The 17,957-nt window shown below is 38.3% G+C and overlaps 1 protein-coding gene across 2 annotated transcripts in view; it reads left to right on the top strand.

The window, feature by feature from the left end:
• BACE2 (beta-secretase 2) overlaps positions 1-17,957 on the top strand; it is a 57,347-nt gene that overhangs the window by 38,435 nt on the left and 955 nt on the right. The window contains exons 7-9 of one of the 2 annotated variants that reach the window (XM_042788819.1): positions 1,632-1,781; positions 2,960-3,128; positions 9,218-16,191. In XM_042788819.1, the coding sequence (XP_042644753.1) occupies positions 1,632-1,781; positions 2,960-3,128; positions 9,218-9,471 (573 nt within the window). In that variant the 3' untranslated portion in view covers positions 9,472-16,191. Of the gene's footprint in view, positions 1-1,631; positions 1,782-2,959; positions 3,129-9,217; positions 16,192-17,957 lie in introns of those variants that run through there. The other variant, XM_042788820.1, reaches the window with a different exon arrangement.

Genomic DNA, 17,957 nt, shown 5'->3' with positions numbered 1-17,957 from the left:
ACGGCATGTCTACTTATGGCGTTAATACAATGCTACGTTAATAAGTTGAAGAAAGGAAGGCTCAAATAAACCCCAAATCTTTATTTCAATAACCCTTTAGGTATCATACAGCCAAATCTCCCCCAACGCATTTCTTCAGCATACGGAAATAAGGCAAAGAAATGCAATGTAATAAGCAGTCTTTCTGGGAAATGAAAGTATGCACTTAAAATAGAGCACTTTATAGACTTGGTCTTCCAGTCTGGGTGCTATCTTGCAGTTTTTCTCAGATCACAAGTTTTGCTTTCCAAGAGAAAATGGAAAGAGAGGAGAATTATACTTTTCAGTTGGTCTGGCCTGAGACTTCACTGTGAGGGGCAGAGTGTTCTGTCCCATGCCAAGAGATTTACTTAAGTGTGCATTAAGTGTTAAGGGTAAAAGCAGTTTGTTTGTGATGGTAAGTCTCATTGTCTGTTTACATGAGTGTACGTTTGTTGACCCATGAACAGAGATGAGCACCTGGAAGTATTAAGTCTGTAATGCTGTGCAGCCCTAACAAAGATTTCACTGGCAGCTATGTGGGGTGGGGTGAATACTTGTCACCTGTAAAATGCCATATAACTAATATATGAGCTGATGTTTACAAAATAATCAATACAGATTGATATATACAGATAAATACAAATGAGGGGAGTGGAGAGGCTGGATTGCACCTTTCGTATTCATCCAGACAGGAGGCTTTGGCTTTGGTTGTGCAGCATCAGAACAAGATACTGCCTTGGATATTGCTTCATGTTGGAATAAGAACCAGTGCAAAGTAATGCACTCAAATAAGGAAGGTTTTTCCTCTGATCTGGCAGCAGATCAGCTTCAGAGAGCATGAACAGTAGACAAGATGTTTGTCTTAAGCAAACATGCTCTGTAGGGGTTTGCTTTTTGTTTTGTTAGTGCCATGGATATATTAAGAAGTATTGTTAATCAACCTTATTTCAAATCATGTCAAGTTGTACTAGTACTGAGTGACAAGGCAGCAGAAGAGACAGAAGGACTTGTTTCTTTTCATTGACTGTAGCAGACCTTGATTCCCTTAAATGCCAGGAGATTTTGGCTTAGCCCTTTCCTTCAAAACCCTAAAGTTGAGTTAGAAACCATAGGTATGTGAGGAAGGGAGATGACTCCATTACATACTTATGTGGTTTATGTTTTGGTTTGTGTGTTTTTAAAAATGTCTGCTACTTCAAAACATTGGCATTTGGTCAGAGCTGTTCAGAGAAGAGGTAGATAGGTAGTAAAAGCCTGTTGATACTTTGCCTCTTTGTGGTACTGATTGCTCAGGGAGGTCATACTTGTTCACTGCAGAGGTGGAAATAATGAGACACAGATGGGGGAGGGAAGGCAGAGCTAAACTTGGTTTTGCCTCTTCCCCCTTCTTCCAAGTCCTAATGGGTTATGACGCACCTTGATTCGTGTTTTGGGTTTTTGCTTTGATCCCTAAAGAAAAAGCTCTTTGTCAGACTTGTGTTCATGCTTGAATTTCTCCGTGGGAATGGAAGAAGTATTGAATAGCGGTAACAATCATTTACAAAAGTCTATCAAAATGTATGTAATCTGTATGTATCACTTTTTTCTTTTTTTCTTTTTTTTTTTAATAGATACAAGAATTCTCTTCTGGTTTCTGGACAGGTTCACAGCTTGCTTGCTGGGATAAAACTGAAAGGCCCTGGTCCTTATTTCCTAAAATCTCCATTTACCTGAGGGATGAAAACTCCAGCAGGTCATTTCGGATCTCTGTCCTACCACAGGTCTCAGCCTTCTTTGTTTATTCAGTTATACATTTATTTTTACTATTATAAAGGACCTGCACTTAAAAAATATGAACTATCTTTAGCAGTAATAGAGAAGTGGCTTATTGCATCCAAGGGAAATCTTTTTAAATGAAATTTTTAAAATCAAATTTTAAATAGGGAAAATAACAAAGTTGTCAAACCTAAAACCAAAAAAGTAAAACACAGTTTCCCTCTAAGTGCAGTCCATGTAGTTGGGAATGATTTTTTCAAATCAGCAGGAAAAATAGGTAAGTTCTTGTTTTGTTTTCACAAGCTTTAGCCATATTAGATGCCAATACAGAATGTCTCTGATCATTTTGATCTTCTCATTTTGGGAAGCAAATTGATTTGTTTTTCATGACATTCTGGGTTAGAGCACTTCTGAATATGGCAGTCTTGTCAACGAGCCTATGTGATCTCTTCACCAGTTTCTGCAACTTGGTTGGTTTATCTTTTATTAATATTCCATCCCAGCTTTTAGAATCTAACGTGCCACTTTTATTTTTCCTCTCTGGCTTCCCCTCCCAGTATATGTTGCAATACAGGCTAATATCCTCTAACATTACTAATACAGTCTTTTACCTTAGGGGATGGTCGGGAGCAAAGGAGAGAATGAACCTTTTAAGTACATTTTAACATGAAATACAGGAAAGCCTTATGATGATCTTTTTCTGTATTGATCATGTAGCTTGGCAATCTTTCATCTTCCCTGAGGAGACAAGGGGTGAAATGTGACTTGAATTTATGAATCTAGAGCCTTGAAGCTGACACTGAATGCTCTCTGAATCAATTCCATCCTGATAATTTTTTTAATAATAAAATTATTCTCTAATTTGAGTTCATATCTCAAGCTCTTTCTCAGCTATCCTTCCCTTACAGAAAATACAATAAAAAGCAGCTCTCCTGAATTTGCTATTGACCTTCACATAGTGACTGACTGTGTTCAAATTTAAGCTTAGAATCCAAGAGCTTTACCTCTTACCTGCGTATAAGCTTTGACCAGTCTTAAATCGGGCACAGAAATCTGTTTGCCCCTATTCATTCTCTGTTTCCAGTGGAGTTTGAGTGCTTGAATATAAAAATCAAAAGGTCTGAACTTCTAAGTACTGTGTGGTGTTGCTTCTTACACTCTGGATTTTATTTTTTTTTAATAGCTTTATATTCAACCCATCCTTGGAATAGGAGAGAATTTACAGTGCTACCGATTTGGCATCTCTTCCTCTACAAATGCTCTAGTTATTGGTGCTACAGTCATGGAAGGCTTCTATGTAATATTTGACAGAGCCCAGAGGAGAGTGGGCTTTGCAGTGAGTCCGTGTGCAGGTAAGAGAAATATTGTTCAGGACTTGGTGAGTGAGGAAACACCTGCTGCTCTCAGAGAAACACCTTTGCCACTTACCTGACAGGGAAAATCATGGTTACTCGTGAAATGTGAAAGGTATATTTTTGAGCAATCCTAAGCTATTCAGATTTCAAGGGGAGAAAAAAAGCAGCTGTATTGCATGCAACAGTATTTGGCACGAAGTAAATCAGCCTCAGCTCTGAGTATCTTAGCTTCATTCTTCCTTCTGAGATATCTGTCTGTGTGTGTAATTTCCCCAACAGTTACATAAGTCTCATCCCTGGTTTCAATGCAGTTTCTTTTTTGTGTCGTTCCTGTTCTAATTTACAGATAAATGGATTCTTCAACTAACTTCTGTAATGTGCAAAAGCTTGCTTTTCTCTGAATTTAAATTGTACCTTTTCAACCTCCCAGAAATACTCAAAGAGCTAAGATGAAAATGGGACTCAAATTGTGACTTGTGGTGTTTGTGTTGGTTCTAAAGTTTTCTCAGTGTAAGTAGAAAGCCATTAATTTTTTAATTAGCTGCTGAGAAAATGTGAAAAAGCTCGTAATTTTTGGCTGATTTTTACAGTGGTGGTGAACTTTTTGCTTTTTCATGATTTCTCTTACCTCACCACCAATAGCTAAAAGCAAAAGTTTTGGGGCTTCCTCCCCTTGTTAATGAGACATTGCTTTAGCACAACAAGAACATACAAGTGGGAGAGGAGGGAAATGATGTGCAGTCATATGCAAGTCTTTGTCCCAAACAGAAGCGGTCTATGCCCTGAAAATCATTGTATCATCTGAGAGCGTAAGGGCAGTAAGTACTTGAGTGCTTAATGCAACTGGGTAATTGAACAGAAAAAAAAGAGAGATACTAGCAAGCTCAGTTGTGGCTCCAGGGCATTTTAAAAGGTTTAGGTTTTTTTTTAATCTCTCCATTGTTAATAGGTTCAAAATTATCATCTTTAAGCTTGCTAAGTAAGAAAATTTGGATATTGATGGAGGTTGCTTAATGAAGACCTCTTTGAGGTACCATGCAGCGATGAAAGACACATTTTCAATGCATCTGCAAGGAGAGTGTAACTAGACAAACACTGCAGACCAGGTTTTCCTGCCTTTCATTCTTTATTGTGCTTCCTGACTACAATTTTAGCAAGCATAGAGCTGCCTCCTCTCCCTGCCACGCTGCAGCCATTAATGGAGAGGGGAGGGAGCATTTTGACAGAACATATTGACTAATGTACGGGGTCAGCAGGGGACATGAACCAGCTGGTGCTCAGAACAACTGCTTTGAAAGCACATCTTTGTTGAGAAAAAGAATCAGGGGAACCATAATAACACCTTAATGTTAATATTGCTATAGAAGCTTAGAGTTTGGCCATTTCATGTAGTTCTGCCAACCTTGCCTAGAGAGGAAGAACTGAGCTTGCTGAATAGAAATGAAAACTGAATTTACATGAGCTTGGACACATGGTGATACCCAGCTGGTACTAGAAGGCATTTTCTCCTTGTTTCTTTGTACATGTTTTGTGCATATGTCTGACCTAGAACCATGGGAACTTAGCTTCTTAAGAAATCAGGTGACACAAGCCACTGACTGAGACAAGATATACTGATTTGTCAGACTCTGCTCACATGGGGCAGATGACATTTTGCTAGATGTGCCAGTTACTCTGAATTCACTTCTTCACAGCTTGTGGTTTCCATATTTAACACTACTTTCATCAGAAAACCACAACTGTGAGTGGTTAGCAGTCAGTGCAGTGTGAAGGATTAAGCTGCCTAACTGGCTTCCTGTGGAGGCCAGCCATGTCCTCCATAGCAACTATATTAATGTAACTTATTTGGAGCTTTTTAGTCTGTTGGTGGGCATAAATTGAATTGAATTACTGGTGACATAAATCTTCAGAAATAGAGAAATATAAAAGACCATTTGGTGTGGCTTTGCAGTGACCTTTGCTTTCTTGTTTACACTAGAGTGTTAACACTACATTTAAGCCCATGTTTTTATAAGATGTTAAACAGGTATGTGCTGAATACAGAAATGAGAGGAAAAGGAAAAAAGCCTTAAATTCATTCAACTCCCAAGTTTTAATAGAAACTTGGCTGCAGATGAGGACTGGTTTGTCCCATAATACTCCATGTACAATTTCCATTCTCCAGGATATAGTCAAGTGAAGATAGTCAGATAGGTGGCTGCAGGAAGCTATTCTATTGTAGCAGGAAAAGAAATTTGGTTTTTCCTCAATATGTGAAACCCTTTAAGACTTATTTTGCCTGTTACTAATTTCAAATTGTTTCAAGTTGCCTTTGATAATTTCAGGGATAACCTACTGTTTATAGGATGACTAGGAAAGGTTTTGTATCATGTCCCTTCTTGAGACAAGATCAACTAGTTAGTATTATTATACATCTTTATATAAATAGTTATATATCTTTGGACTTATATTTTATATTTTTATAATTTTTTATATATTTATATAAATAGTTCTATGTTCCGTATATTACAGATCAACTAGTTAGTATTATATATATCTCAATCTCAACAATATATTAAGATCAACTAGTTAGTATTAGTGAAGCAACCTAATGATACCTCAGCTCTGAGCAGAATTAGACCCCTAGTGTTTTTGTAGTAACTGAGAAGGTCATAGGAGCAAGACTTGGGTATTTTTTAGGGAAGAAATGCACCAAGCACTGTAATCATAAATGACTGCTACACTAAACAGTGATGAGACATGATGCACCCATATTTGTGGGCACTAAACTCAGGAGAATGAATGGCATGATGAATAGCAGCACTTCAGTCCAGAAGGACCGGGCAGCAGAAACCTCAAGAGTTTCAGTGAACAGAAGCACAAATTTCTGCACCTTGAGGAGAAAATCACCATGCATGGGTACACTCTGGGAAAGGACTGGGTGGATAGCAGCCCTGTGGAAAAAGAACTGGGGATTGTGGGAGGGCCCAAGTTGAATGCAAGCCAAGGGTGAGTGCAAGTGAAACTACACCGCAAAGGGCAACATCCACCAGTTACATTTAGGAAGGTTCAAGTTGGACATGAGGAATTTCTTCTTCACCAGGAGGGTGGCACAGCACTGAAACAGGCTGCCCAGAGGGACCGTGGGGTCTCCATCCTCAGGGTTTCACGAGGCCTGGCTGGATAAAGCGGCAGCTGACCTGATCTGTTGATGGTGACACTCCTGTTCGGAGTTGAAGGCTGGACTAGGTGACTTCCAGGGGCCCCTTCTAAGCAGCTCTTTATAATTTTATGATAAATTTGATCTAACTTCAGGTTTGCTTCCTTTCCAAACCACACAAGATGGTCAGTGAGAGTGAGTGTTTCAGTTCTACACAAATGTTATAAACCAGCATTTTTCCAGAGGTGCCATTTTTGTTTTGTAATCGTCAATAATGAAGAAAATCAAGAATTTATTGTAGGTAGCTACTATCAGATATTCTAATAAAAATATACTAAAATATCCTAATTCAGCTAATGTGTATGCTAAGTGTGTATGACTATTAGTTAATGTTTAAGTGTTTGTTGGAACAATTTAGGCAAATTTCCCCTCTTTTGATTTCTTCTCAGTTTCTCTGGGGGTAGAAGAGGGTAAGGGAAATCTTTCCTTTTTGGAGGGAAGAAAGCAGAGGCTGTGCTGCTATCAAGCATTCTCAAAATGTAATTTAAAATGTCAGCCACTATGGAAACAGTTTTGTATTGCCTTTTTTAAGAAGGCAATTTATTTGGTTGTATTAAAACCAAATAATGAGTAATTAAGGACTGTTTATTTTCAAAGCTATCTCCAAGGTGGAAAACTGGGCTGCCTTCCCCCCACACACACTTTTTCAAAATCCTAAATTCCTAAGTAGTAATACTTATGCCTTGCATTTCACATTAGTTCTACATGTGGTTTCGTTTGGTGCTGCAGAACTTCATAGAGACAGATAAAATGGAGTGAGGGGGTGAGATGACCAGAAGAAATAACTGCATGATAGACCAAGCTCAATACTGGGACTCTGAACAAAACAGATTCTGCCACCGACCTTCTAGATAGCTTTTTACAAGTCTGTCTGCTCCTGTGCAGCTGCCTTACCATGTCTGCATAACAGCAGTGTTTTGGCAAAGATATGGAAATGATACAGGGTGCACTGGCCAGTTTATTGCCATCTGATGAGTCGAGAGAGTGAGTATGTGTACGTGTTTGGTATTCACCAGTGTTAGGGTGCTTGTGGGTGCAGCCTCAGGTTTCACCCAGTCTACTCTTAACATCATGTGGGACAGCTCCTTTAGCAACAACACTTGCAGCTGGAGAAGCGGTTGATTCAGCTGAGTGATCCTACAGAAAATTCCTCATTTGGGCGTTTTGTTTGTTAAGACGCGTTGGTTTTACATCAGACCAGCAAGTTGCCCTGACTCTCCTTGCAGCCTACCAGTCACTAGCACCAATACAAAAGAGGCAGAGAGGGACAGGAGTGAGGGCGAGCAGGACTGTCTCTTTCAGCAGCAGCTCGCAAATAAGTTGAATTGAGTCTAATGAGACTTAAACCCTAAATTAATATGAAGTGTTGGAAGGCCAGGGACTGAATACCAATTAAAATCTCTCCTGGTAAATTGCAGATAAACAGCCCACTTATTCTGGATTTGTTTCTCCACAAAGAACCGTAAAGGCCACCTTCCTGCTTGTCATGGTTTAACCAAAACCCAGGCTACCCTCTTCTTTCCAAAGGGTATTTTATGCTAATCTCTTTAAACATGCTTTCAGGAGTCATGTCTAAGACGTGTAAGAGAAACTGTTTTCAGTAGGCAGGGTCACTTACAATTTGGCAAATGTGTGTCTGTATATAAAATGAACAATAAATTAAGCAGGAAGCTTAAAACTGAGGCCTTTATAAGAAATACACAAATATGTCTTGAAGTATCTGACTAGAGAAGTGCATTACAATTGTTTGGAAGACTTGTTAGTACTGTCTGTGCATTTTAACTGCAGGGTCCTAGTTGCCCCAAGCAAGCTAAAAGTTATCCATCCTTCCCCGGCCACGTGCCTGCAGATACAAAATACTCTGAATATTTTGTTGCCCTAGGCAACTCACTTGCTCTGCCTTTACAATACATGCAGCCCTGTCCACAACTCAGGGGAACTTTGCTGCTCTTGCCACGGTTACTGTGACAACCATGGGCAGCATAACCCTTTTTAGCATATACTGGTTTAACAAGTAGGGGTTTGTGATGGCAGTGGAACAAGTCACACAATCTGTGATGATGCCGAGATGGATGGCTGTTCGAAAGCAGAGCTGCCAAGGCACCCCTTCATGCTTCTTGCCTTAGATTTGTCATCTCCATTTTTCATCCTGCTTGGTTAGCTTCTCCCTCCCTGTCCAACAGCACTGCTCCTTCATGTTCTAGCTCCTCACTCCTGACATTGACCTTCCTCTCCACCATTCCCCTCTTCTGGACAGCTGTCACCCAGCCCTCCTGCCTCACCTCCCCTTCCTTCTGAATTTTCACCTCCACTCACAAAGACTATCTGTGCTGGTTTCTACCTTGCACCTTGCGTTTAGGATAAACTCATTCAAGGTACCTGTGAAGCTAGTGAACCTGCATGCTGTTCCCTAAGACCCTGGAAGGTAGCAAACACAGAAGAATTATCAGAAGTACTCTTCCAGTTGTTGCAAATGCCAGAAACAAACAAAAACTGCCCAGGCCCTGACCTACTCTAGTGTAGGTGTTGTAGGATTTTTAAGCTTTGTTAAATTGACACTTCTAAAAGGTTAGTCTAGAGAGAGAAGGTGATTCAGTGGCTTGGGCTTTCACTTAGGCTGTGGGAGACCTGATTTAAATGTCCATTATCTCATTGACAGCCTGTGTAGATGTGGCAGTGTCATGGTCTGCTTATGCTTCAGATTCCCATTTTATAAACATGGGATACTAGCATTTTTATTACAATGAGAAATACAATAAAATATGAGTATGCTGAGATATATGATGATGGAGTGAAAGGGATATATAGGTATTTAGGCTAGATCTTTTGTTATGTGCTTTTAAGTGGTGTCTATAGACTTAATGTTTTTCTTTTTGTAATTTCTCAGAAGTTGATGGCTCTCCAGTATCTGAGATTGAAGGCCCTTTCACAACAGCAGACGTTGCAAGCAACTGTGTTTCTAGCGTTTCTTTCCATGAACCAGTGTTGTGGATTGCCTCCTATGCTCTCATGAGCTTGTGTGGAATTATCCTCCTTGTACTGATCATTCTACTGCTTATTCCACCACGGTGTCAGCATCGCTACAGTGACAATGACGTAGTCAATGATGAATCCTCTCTAGTGCATCATCGATGGAAATGAGAAACTTGATCATGAAACCTGGGACTTAGAATGAAGAACAAAGTACTTTGCCAAGGGGAAGAAGCCAATGCCTCAGTCCTTTCTATGTGCATTACAAATTGCTGTTGAAATCCCGCCAAATATCCTGCATCATAACTTTTTAAGCTTTATTTTCTAACACTGATTCTGAACCAAAGCACTGTTAACCACCTCTTAAGTGCTATGGTACTGGATTTACTACTGCAGTACAATGAGCCTTTACGCTCTCAATAGTACCTTCTCTTAAAGGGGAGGGGGAAAAAAAAAAAAAAGAGGAAGGAAAAAAAAAAAAGGAACAAAACACACCATGACACCATGATGTTCTTCCACTGTCTGAACAAAATTGTCCATCCCTCTTTCACAAAAAAAAAGGAGCTGTCAGTATTTTCTAACTAATCAATCCCTGACTGTAGAAAAAGGGGGTAAAAAACTTAGTAACCTTTCTTATTAATTACATTAAATGAATACTGCTTTCTGTTTACATCAGATCATTTTGAAACTGCTTATGGTGCGAGGGAGGGAGAAAGGTCAGACTTAAGCAGCAGAGAAAAGCAGTTGAGGTCAAGAAGAAATGCTTAATCCTCAAGATGACTGCTGCCAATTGAGAGGGTCATTCTTCCCAAGTGTCATTACAAAATAGTTTGAGGAGGTGAAAACTGGGAAACAAACTTGTCCAGCCTTAGTGTAAAACAATACTACCTCTCTTAATTTACAAGGTTGATACCACTGGTAAGCATGTGGTTCAGAACTGGTCTTGAAGCACAAGACTCTCTGAACAACCAAATGCAACTCCTTAGCTTCAAAGCAGTGGATTTTATAAAACTTAATGAATTTCCACTTTGGTGTGCAAAAAAAACTCTTTCAGTTTTCCCTCTAATGGGTTTTGTGGGGTTTGTTGGGTTTTTTTGAGTTGAGGATGACTGATAGTTAGAAAAGGCTGGTCTGCCTGTATATGGACAGATGATAAAGCTAAGGTCCATGTTCTGCCACGTCTTTTCGTATTTCTAGTGAACATGTAACAAAAAGGAAACAAAAAAATAAAACAGACAACGCTTTTTTTTTTTTTTGGCTGAGCTCAGCAACATAGAAGTTCAAGGGAAAAATATCTGTCTTCATGGACAGACTGTGAAGTGAAAGTCTTAATGCTGGCTTGTTTTTCAACTTGAACAGCAGTTGGAGGTATTTAGTTTAGCTTCACTGGTGTGTCAATCAAATGAAAAGTCTGTGTACTGACTGGCTGAAAACAAACATGTGGTAAGACTGCAAACAACAGTAAGAGAGAGCTGGGAAGAATATATTTGGCCAGACCTCTATTGTGCAAGCGTAGATCTTAATGCTGAGGTCAGAACATGGTATTTTCTTTTCAGATAGGGCAATTTTTCTTGTATCTAGTCAGTGAGCGTTGCAGGACCTCTATCACTTTTCCATAACACTGGCGTAGTGGATTTGAGAGATAAACAATGCAAGTTTGAGGAGTCTAGTGATAACTATTAGTTACCCCTTTTTTTTTTTTTTTTTTTTTTAAGAAGAAGGAAAAAAAAATTTCCTTTGCATTTCGATAGCAGAACAGTTTGTGAATCTGTGTGGGAAAAAAGGAGGAAAAAAAAAAAAAAAAGGAAGCTTAGCTCTGAATCTCCCAATCCCTTGCTTAAGAAATTTTCTGCCTATAATCCCTTCATATAGCTTTCTGATTCACACTGCCTCTGCATCTGACTCTGCATGAAATAAGCAAAGATATTTTTTTCAGAAATGGTGCTTTTACAGAGGTGCACATAATGTGTGTGAAAATAAAGCACTGCTGGATTTTTTTTTAAGCTAACTTGTGTATTTCACTTCATAACTGGAAGTGCCTGTGGTTTTCTTTCTTTTTTAATTCTAGCACTTTCAGGTTGCTTGGCTGAATAGAGGAAAATAATTGGTGTTGTGACCCAATGTCTGAAAATTATTTCTCTTGGAAGCAGGGGTTCAAAATAGGAGGAAATTTTGAGTTTGCCTCCTTCTTTCTCTGCCTCTTAGTTTTTAAGAGGAGAAAAATGATGAATTATAAGGAATGTAAGAAGCTATAGAGCTTAGGTGTTTTCTCAGTATTCTATTTTCCATACATCTCTTTCTTAATGCCTTAAAATTAGATTTTTAAGTACATGTTATAACAAGAAGTTCCCTTGAGTTTTTCTTAAAATAATAGACTTTGTTCTGAAAAGATAGTGTGATGTTTCCAGTTTTGTGATTCAATTCCATAACATCCTCCTGAGTTTGGTTTTACACATAACAAATAATTTCAAAGTTGTATTCCTTCTTCTACAGTATGGTAATATAAGTAATGCTTCTGTCACCTATTTCAAACAGAAACACAGTATGAATGTTTGGATTGATACAGCAGTAAACAATGAGCCTTTTTTCAATTCAGGAAGTACTAACACTTGTATGCTCTTAAAATATTTCTTAGCTGCTTCCCTCTCCCTAGCCCATCCTATCTCCTTAACACACAAGAGTTTCAGGAGGAAATTTATTGGGAAAGGTTCCTAGTATGTTTTCTAATGACATGTGAGATTTCTTCCGAGCCGCCTGACGAAGTCTTTTTAGTGTGCTAGATTTCATATAAAAGCCTTTCAGTTTTACTTTTTCACTTTGAATGTCATTGGTCAAGACATTTTAATAGAAACACTTGAATTACAAGAGCAATAATCAAGTAGCACAAATGAAATTGTAATATATTCTTGAGTTTTCATGGCATCCCTTGCCACTAAAATTTGGCTTATAGTAAAAATGCTGTTAGCGACATCTGCTAGCAGCACAAACTTCATCTCAGCTTGTAAATTGATACTTACACTGGCAGATATGCAGGTGAGTATTGCTTTGTTGCTCTGGTAACAAGAAGAGCAATAGAAACCCTTGAGGGTTCATTTTTAGCCTATAGCACATTAAGAAAAGTAATGCTCTTGAGCATTTTTCTATGAAAGATGAAATAGTGACAGACTACAGTGTTACCAAGTGTGTCTAACTGGTGATCTTTTTTCCTGCTTTTTGGTGGTGGTGGGTTTTTTTGTTTTTTTTTTTTTTTAAAGGGGAGTGCTGTGAGGCATTTTATGCTCCTGTTAACTAACTTCAGATATAAGATTAAACCGTATCTTAAAAAAAAGGGGGCAAAAGACTGGAGCTTTGGTGCTGGAAAATATTCTGTGTTTATTATGGAAGACAGGATGCTCCAAATCACAGCACTCCAAATCATTCATTGTACACGCATCAATATTTTTTGCAGAACTAGCGTTCTCATAAGGTGAATGTAATATCATGTACCATGAAAATGTCAGAAAGCCAAGTTTCATTGGATGCAACCTTTTAGATAATTGATGCTATCAGTGTGATCATTAGGGACTTGAAGATGTGTGATTTGAGTTCAAGTAGTTAAACCTGAGTTCAGGCATGTGAATATGTTAGTTCTATCCCACTGCCTTCACAAGTTTTAGAAATATTATCATGGGCTTTTTGACTCAATTTAAATGCAGAAGAAAGTAGATGAAGTATTTTACTATACTTTTTTTTTCAGGTTCTGTAAAAGAAGGTAGCGGGGATTGTTCTGTTTTTAAGGTGAAAGAGCTTGCATTTAGGATTTGTATGTTGAATCAACCTAAATACAGTATATCAAGGCAGTGTACCATTCCAGTTCTCAGCTTTGACGTTGTGCAGGTTAACTAGTGGTAGTAATGGAGAGATGGGGTTTGGTATCTCTTGCTAGCATATCAGTTCCTTAACAACAGTTAACTCTTCATCAGATAAAGTCAACCTATGAGTGTCCTGTCCAGTTAACTGGCTGTGTATCGGCTGGAAATGCTTCATGGAATGACGAGCCATTTGTATACCAACCTTTTCATTTTAAATATGAAAAGGCTTATGAGAGTTGCTTAACACAGCATATTTTCATAAAGAGAAAGTGGTCTTTAAACTTTCTGATAGTCCAGAATGATTGTGATGCTGAAAGCTTCTTTGATTTCTGTAGAGGTTTCCAACAACTAGGCTAGTTCGTTGTCATATTCTGATCTTAGTCATTGACCTAATATACGTAAGTAGTAATATGAATTGCACAATGAAGGGGGCTGGTAAAATGACCTGTGGAGGTGAAAGTAGAGGAAATTATAGAAAGAGAAATAAGTCAGCTACCATTCACTTCATTAAAAATTGTAAGAGCATAGTGGATTGATCCTTTTAAGAAAGGTCTGTACAATTTACCAAGACATTAGTTTCTGTCAAAATTTACTCTCGGATTGATAAATTGTTCATTTCTGGCTGCTGAAGTTCTTGCTGCTGTTCAGAGAAGCAAAGACAGATTGGTAATGGGATACGAGCAATCTTCTGAGCCAGTCAGATTTCCTGGCTTCTGGGGCCTAATTAGACATAAGGCCAGGCTTGTGAGTAATCCAGAGTCCTGGAAATGGCTCCTCAGGAATATTATCTGAAATATAATTGTTGGCTTCAGCTGAACCCCTGGATGAGATGGATCCATACTGCAAAAGCCACTGCTACAACCTGCACTAACTGACAAGTGGGGCTATGACGAGTGATGGGCTGAAGCTAGCTGGTGGTGTGAAATGTGGAGATGCTAAATAATTGAGTCTTCTACCAGGCTTCCAGATCAAGGCTGAGGCTCCTTGGTAGAGCAGGGTGGGAGAGCAGCTGAAGTTGCTGACAAGCTGCTGTGAGTGTAAAGTCAGTCAGTCACCTGGCTGCTTTGGTAAGCGTTCACTTGTCTCAATTTTTTGAAAGCCAGTGTGCTCTAAGGTGCCTATTGCTGATACTGGGCATTATCCACTCACAGGTGAGTAAGGGGCACAATCATCTTTAGGTACAATCATTGGCCAGTTACTGAATATTCCCCTCTCCATATAACAAAGTGCACAGTGCTATGTCTCACCCCTAGCAATAGTCTATAAGCAACGAAACAGGTTATTTTAAAACATGCTGACATCAGTGACTGTACAGTAGTAATATAGGAATATTGTGTGTTTGCTTTTTTTTTTTTTTTTTTCCTTTTCATTGTATCTAGGCTTTGGCTGGATCTTTGTGGTCAGGTATTTTTTTAAATATTGGGAATTTTAGATTAGACTACAAAGGCACATGCAGAATTTCTTTTAAGCTAGCAAAAAAGTAAAACACAGAAGGTAATTTTCAGCATTTAAAAGGCAATACCCCTCAACAGCTGTTCTCTCTTTTTTTTTTAATGAATGATAATCACTTTAAATCAATGTATTTTAGTATAGCTGCCGTCCTACTAATTCACTGGTTGTAAATCTCATTTTTCTGATCGGCTTCTGGCTCCCTCATCCCCAGCCCCCCCACCACCAAAAAAAAAAGTTCCTAAAAGCTGAAAGCCTCTATATCAAAAATTAAGCCTTCTAACAAAAGATATTTTTCTTTGTGACCATTCACAGACTTGTTTTAAAGTAGTTTGTAAGGCTTTAGAAATTAACTCTAGGTTGAAAATACTTGCATTAGCATTAGGAGGAGTATTAGAGCCAAAACTTCATCTATGTCAGTGGTCCCTGAATTTGTGTGCAAAGAAGTCCTTTGTACATCTGATGACACTTCCTAGACCTCTTTCACTTCCCACTTGGAAGTACTTAACCACTTGGTCTTCCTCACTGGTCCTGTACATTCTCCTTTTTCTCTGTCCTTATGAAATACAGGGGTGGAGAGGAGGACCACAAGGAGCTGTGAGAGTTAGTGCCATTCCTTAAGCAGATGACAGCCCCTTCCTTGAAGGCCTTGCCGTGTCTTGTCCTACCACCAGCTGCAATGGACCCTTACAGTTTGTCGGCTGTTCTTGCTGACTGAGACACCTCTGCTTTTTCCAGTTGAGCAACTCAGCCTGCAATGTGTACTTAGGCAAAATACTTGAATAAACTACATTGTTTGTAACCGTTTTCTCATCACATCCCTCTTTGAAGAGGGCAATTTTCACAGAGCCATGTCAAACCTATGAAGGGTATGTTTATTCCTGTGTTGTTAGGGAGGAATTATGTAGCTGAATGTTTAAATGGCCGTATTTGCAACATCGCTGTCATTTGGAAAATTCTGGGGAAAAAATGGACACAAAAGTCATGTTGGAAAATTCTGGGGGAAAAAATGAACTCAAGAAAGTCATGTTGAAGTGGTACTGAAAAGACAACGGACAATTTCTTGATAGCACCAAGGCATGGATTACTGCAATATGTCCTGGAAAAAATTGCTTTGCTAGCCAATACTCTGTGTGTGCATAAACTATACAAAGTTGAGTGTTTAAATAAGATTTATCTGAAACAGGCAGTTCACATTTTTTATTGAAAGTTTTATATGGAGATGCAGAAGTCTTTTAAGACTTCACCACTACATCCACTGTTACTTGATAATTATTTAGGAAGTGTGGAAAGGATTTCACCTTTAAGGAAATGATTCCATCTTGTAGAGGCATTTCTTCACCTGATTTTTTTTTTTTTTTAATAGAAAATGTTTTTAACATTGACTGAAAGGAAAATGAGATCAAAACTTTGGAAAAAGGGGTATAGTCTTTTTAATTCAGTCTTCAGGTGATGTTAGGATATCTACCCCACTTACTGAATTTTTCAAAAATTGATACTTTGTACTTTCAGGTCTTGCCATTTTCAGATAAATACTGTGTAAAAAAAATCAAATTTTATGCTGCTTAAAATAAATAATTCTTTCAACATATTCTGTGTGTCTTTTTAAATTAAGATTAACTTCAAAGCTGATAAATTACATCCACCCAAATTCTTCATAGTGCTTTGTGACTTTCAATTCTAACCTCTGGCTTTAGCTCTGAAAAGATAGCAGAACTGCTTTAGATCTCATCTGAACCTTGCAGGGCGGGGAGCAGACAGGCAAGTTTAGCTTCAAAGTGATCTTTCCTGATTATGCCCAAGTAACTGAGATGTTCTTGCTTCAACTTTTCATTGGTTCACTTCAGTATTGGACAGAAATTGGGCACAGAAAACATTAACTTGAGAAGATTAAGCTTCTGATCATCTGGAATGGATTCAAGTAATATTTCAGACTGTTGCTGTCTACTTCCCTAAACTATAAATGAAGAAGTCATAGAAACTGAATGTCCCTGTCCCTAAAACAGCCGGACTCCCTGGGAATGCTGGTTTCCTACCTTGGGAGAGCCGGAAGGGTGGTTATTGTGCTCTGTGTTTGGTAACCCAGGAGGTGGCGCACATGGTTTGTTTTTCAAATAGGAGAGTTTTGAGCCCTTTCACAGCAAATTCTGTTGTCTTGCTTGAATTCTATTAAAAGTACTTTAATTTTTTCTCTTTTTAAAATAGCCTACCTAAAAAGGTCCTTAGATTGGGGTCTCCTGATCATTTAGTAATAGCCCTCTTCCCTCCCCCTAAAAGCCTCTTTTAAAAAGTCCATTATTTTTAAACCCTGAGCTTTTATCTTTAAAAGTAGCATGGTGTATTATGCACGTTGATAAATTTGGGGGAATGGTCAAGCATGGCAGAATAGCGCCAACTGTTTAATATGATGGATTTTTTCACACTTTAGTAAGATGGCTGGTTTTGCTTACTACTGTCCTGATACTCACTGAGGCCTACCTATTATTACATAGCTCTGCTCACAGGGGTACTGTGCAAGTTCTCATTTTTTTTTTCTTGTGCTTACACTTCTCTTATGCTTTTGAAATTGCCATCATCTTCAGAGCACTCTCTGTGCTTCAGGCTTATTGAATCCAAAACTGTAAAACTGTCCATTCACACTTCTTTTGCTCAACTTTCCCTGTTAAATCTGGCCTATCTAGACAAAACACATTTTAAGTTTGTGTATGAAATGTAAAAGTAAGAATTTGCCAAAAAAAACCCATATTCTTTAAGTAATGACAGCGCAGTGTAGACAAATGAGTAAAGGTTTATAATTCAAGTGTTTAATGTAATTTTTCAAGACGTGTAATTGTGATGGCCACTTAAACGGTAAACATTAACTGTCCTCCCCTTTCTGCACCAAAACAAATTATTTTTAAAAAATAAATGGTTTTGGTTTTGTTTTTATTTCTTTCCTTCTAGAGGCTTACAAGTAACATCTGCCTATACCTTGACTCATTATTTGTTTTCGTAGGAAATTCAATAGCATTTCCTAATACAGTTTATTGTAAAGACTACAAGAATCTATGTTGCCAGTGTATACACAAATATTAGCATATTGGATTTTTACAGTTGTTAGCTAGGTAAAACTACTTTTTATTAATAAACAAGGTGTTGTAGTTCTTCAACTTCTGTCTTTTCATGTACTCAGCACTGTTCTGAAGTACTATGCATAGGAACACTATCAAGTCCTCCTTTGGCTATTTTTTTTTAACCATAAGCTTAACATCAACTTCAGCTTTCTGTATTTTTACTATATGAGATTTTGTTATTGTTGTACATCTTCAACATTCTCTAGGCTGGTGTTTTATACTGATTTTTAACTGCTGATGTATT

The sequence above is a fragment of the Tyto alba genome, unplaced genomic scaffold (assembly GCF_018691265.1).
Source record: "Tyto alba isolate M040663 unplaced genomic scaffold, T.alba_DEE_v4.0 Super-Scaffold_14, whole genome shotgun sequence".
In the NCBI taxonomy this organism is placed as follows: Eukaryota; Metazoa; Chordata; class Aves; order Strigiformes; family Tytonidae; genus Tyto; species Tyto alba.
This window is presented reverse-complemented; position numbering and strand designations above follow the sequence as displayed.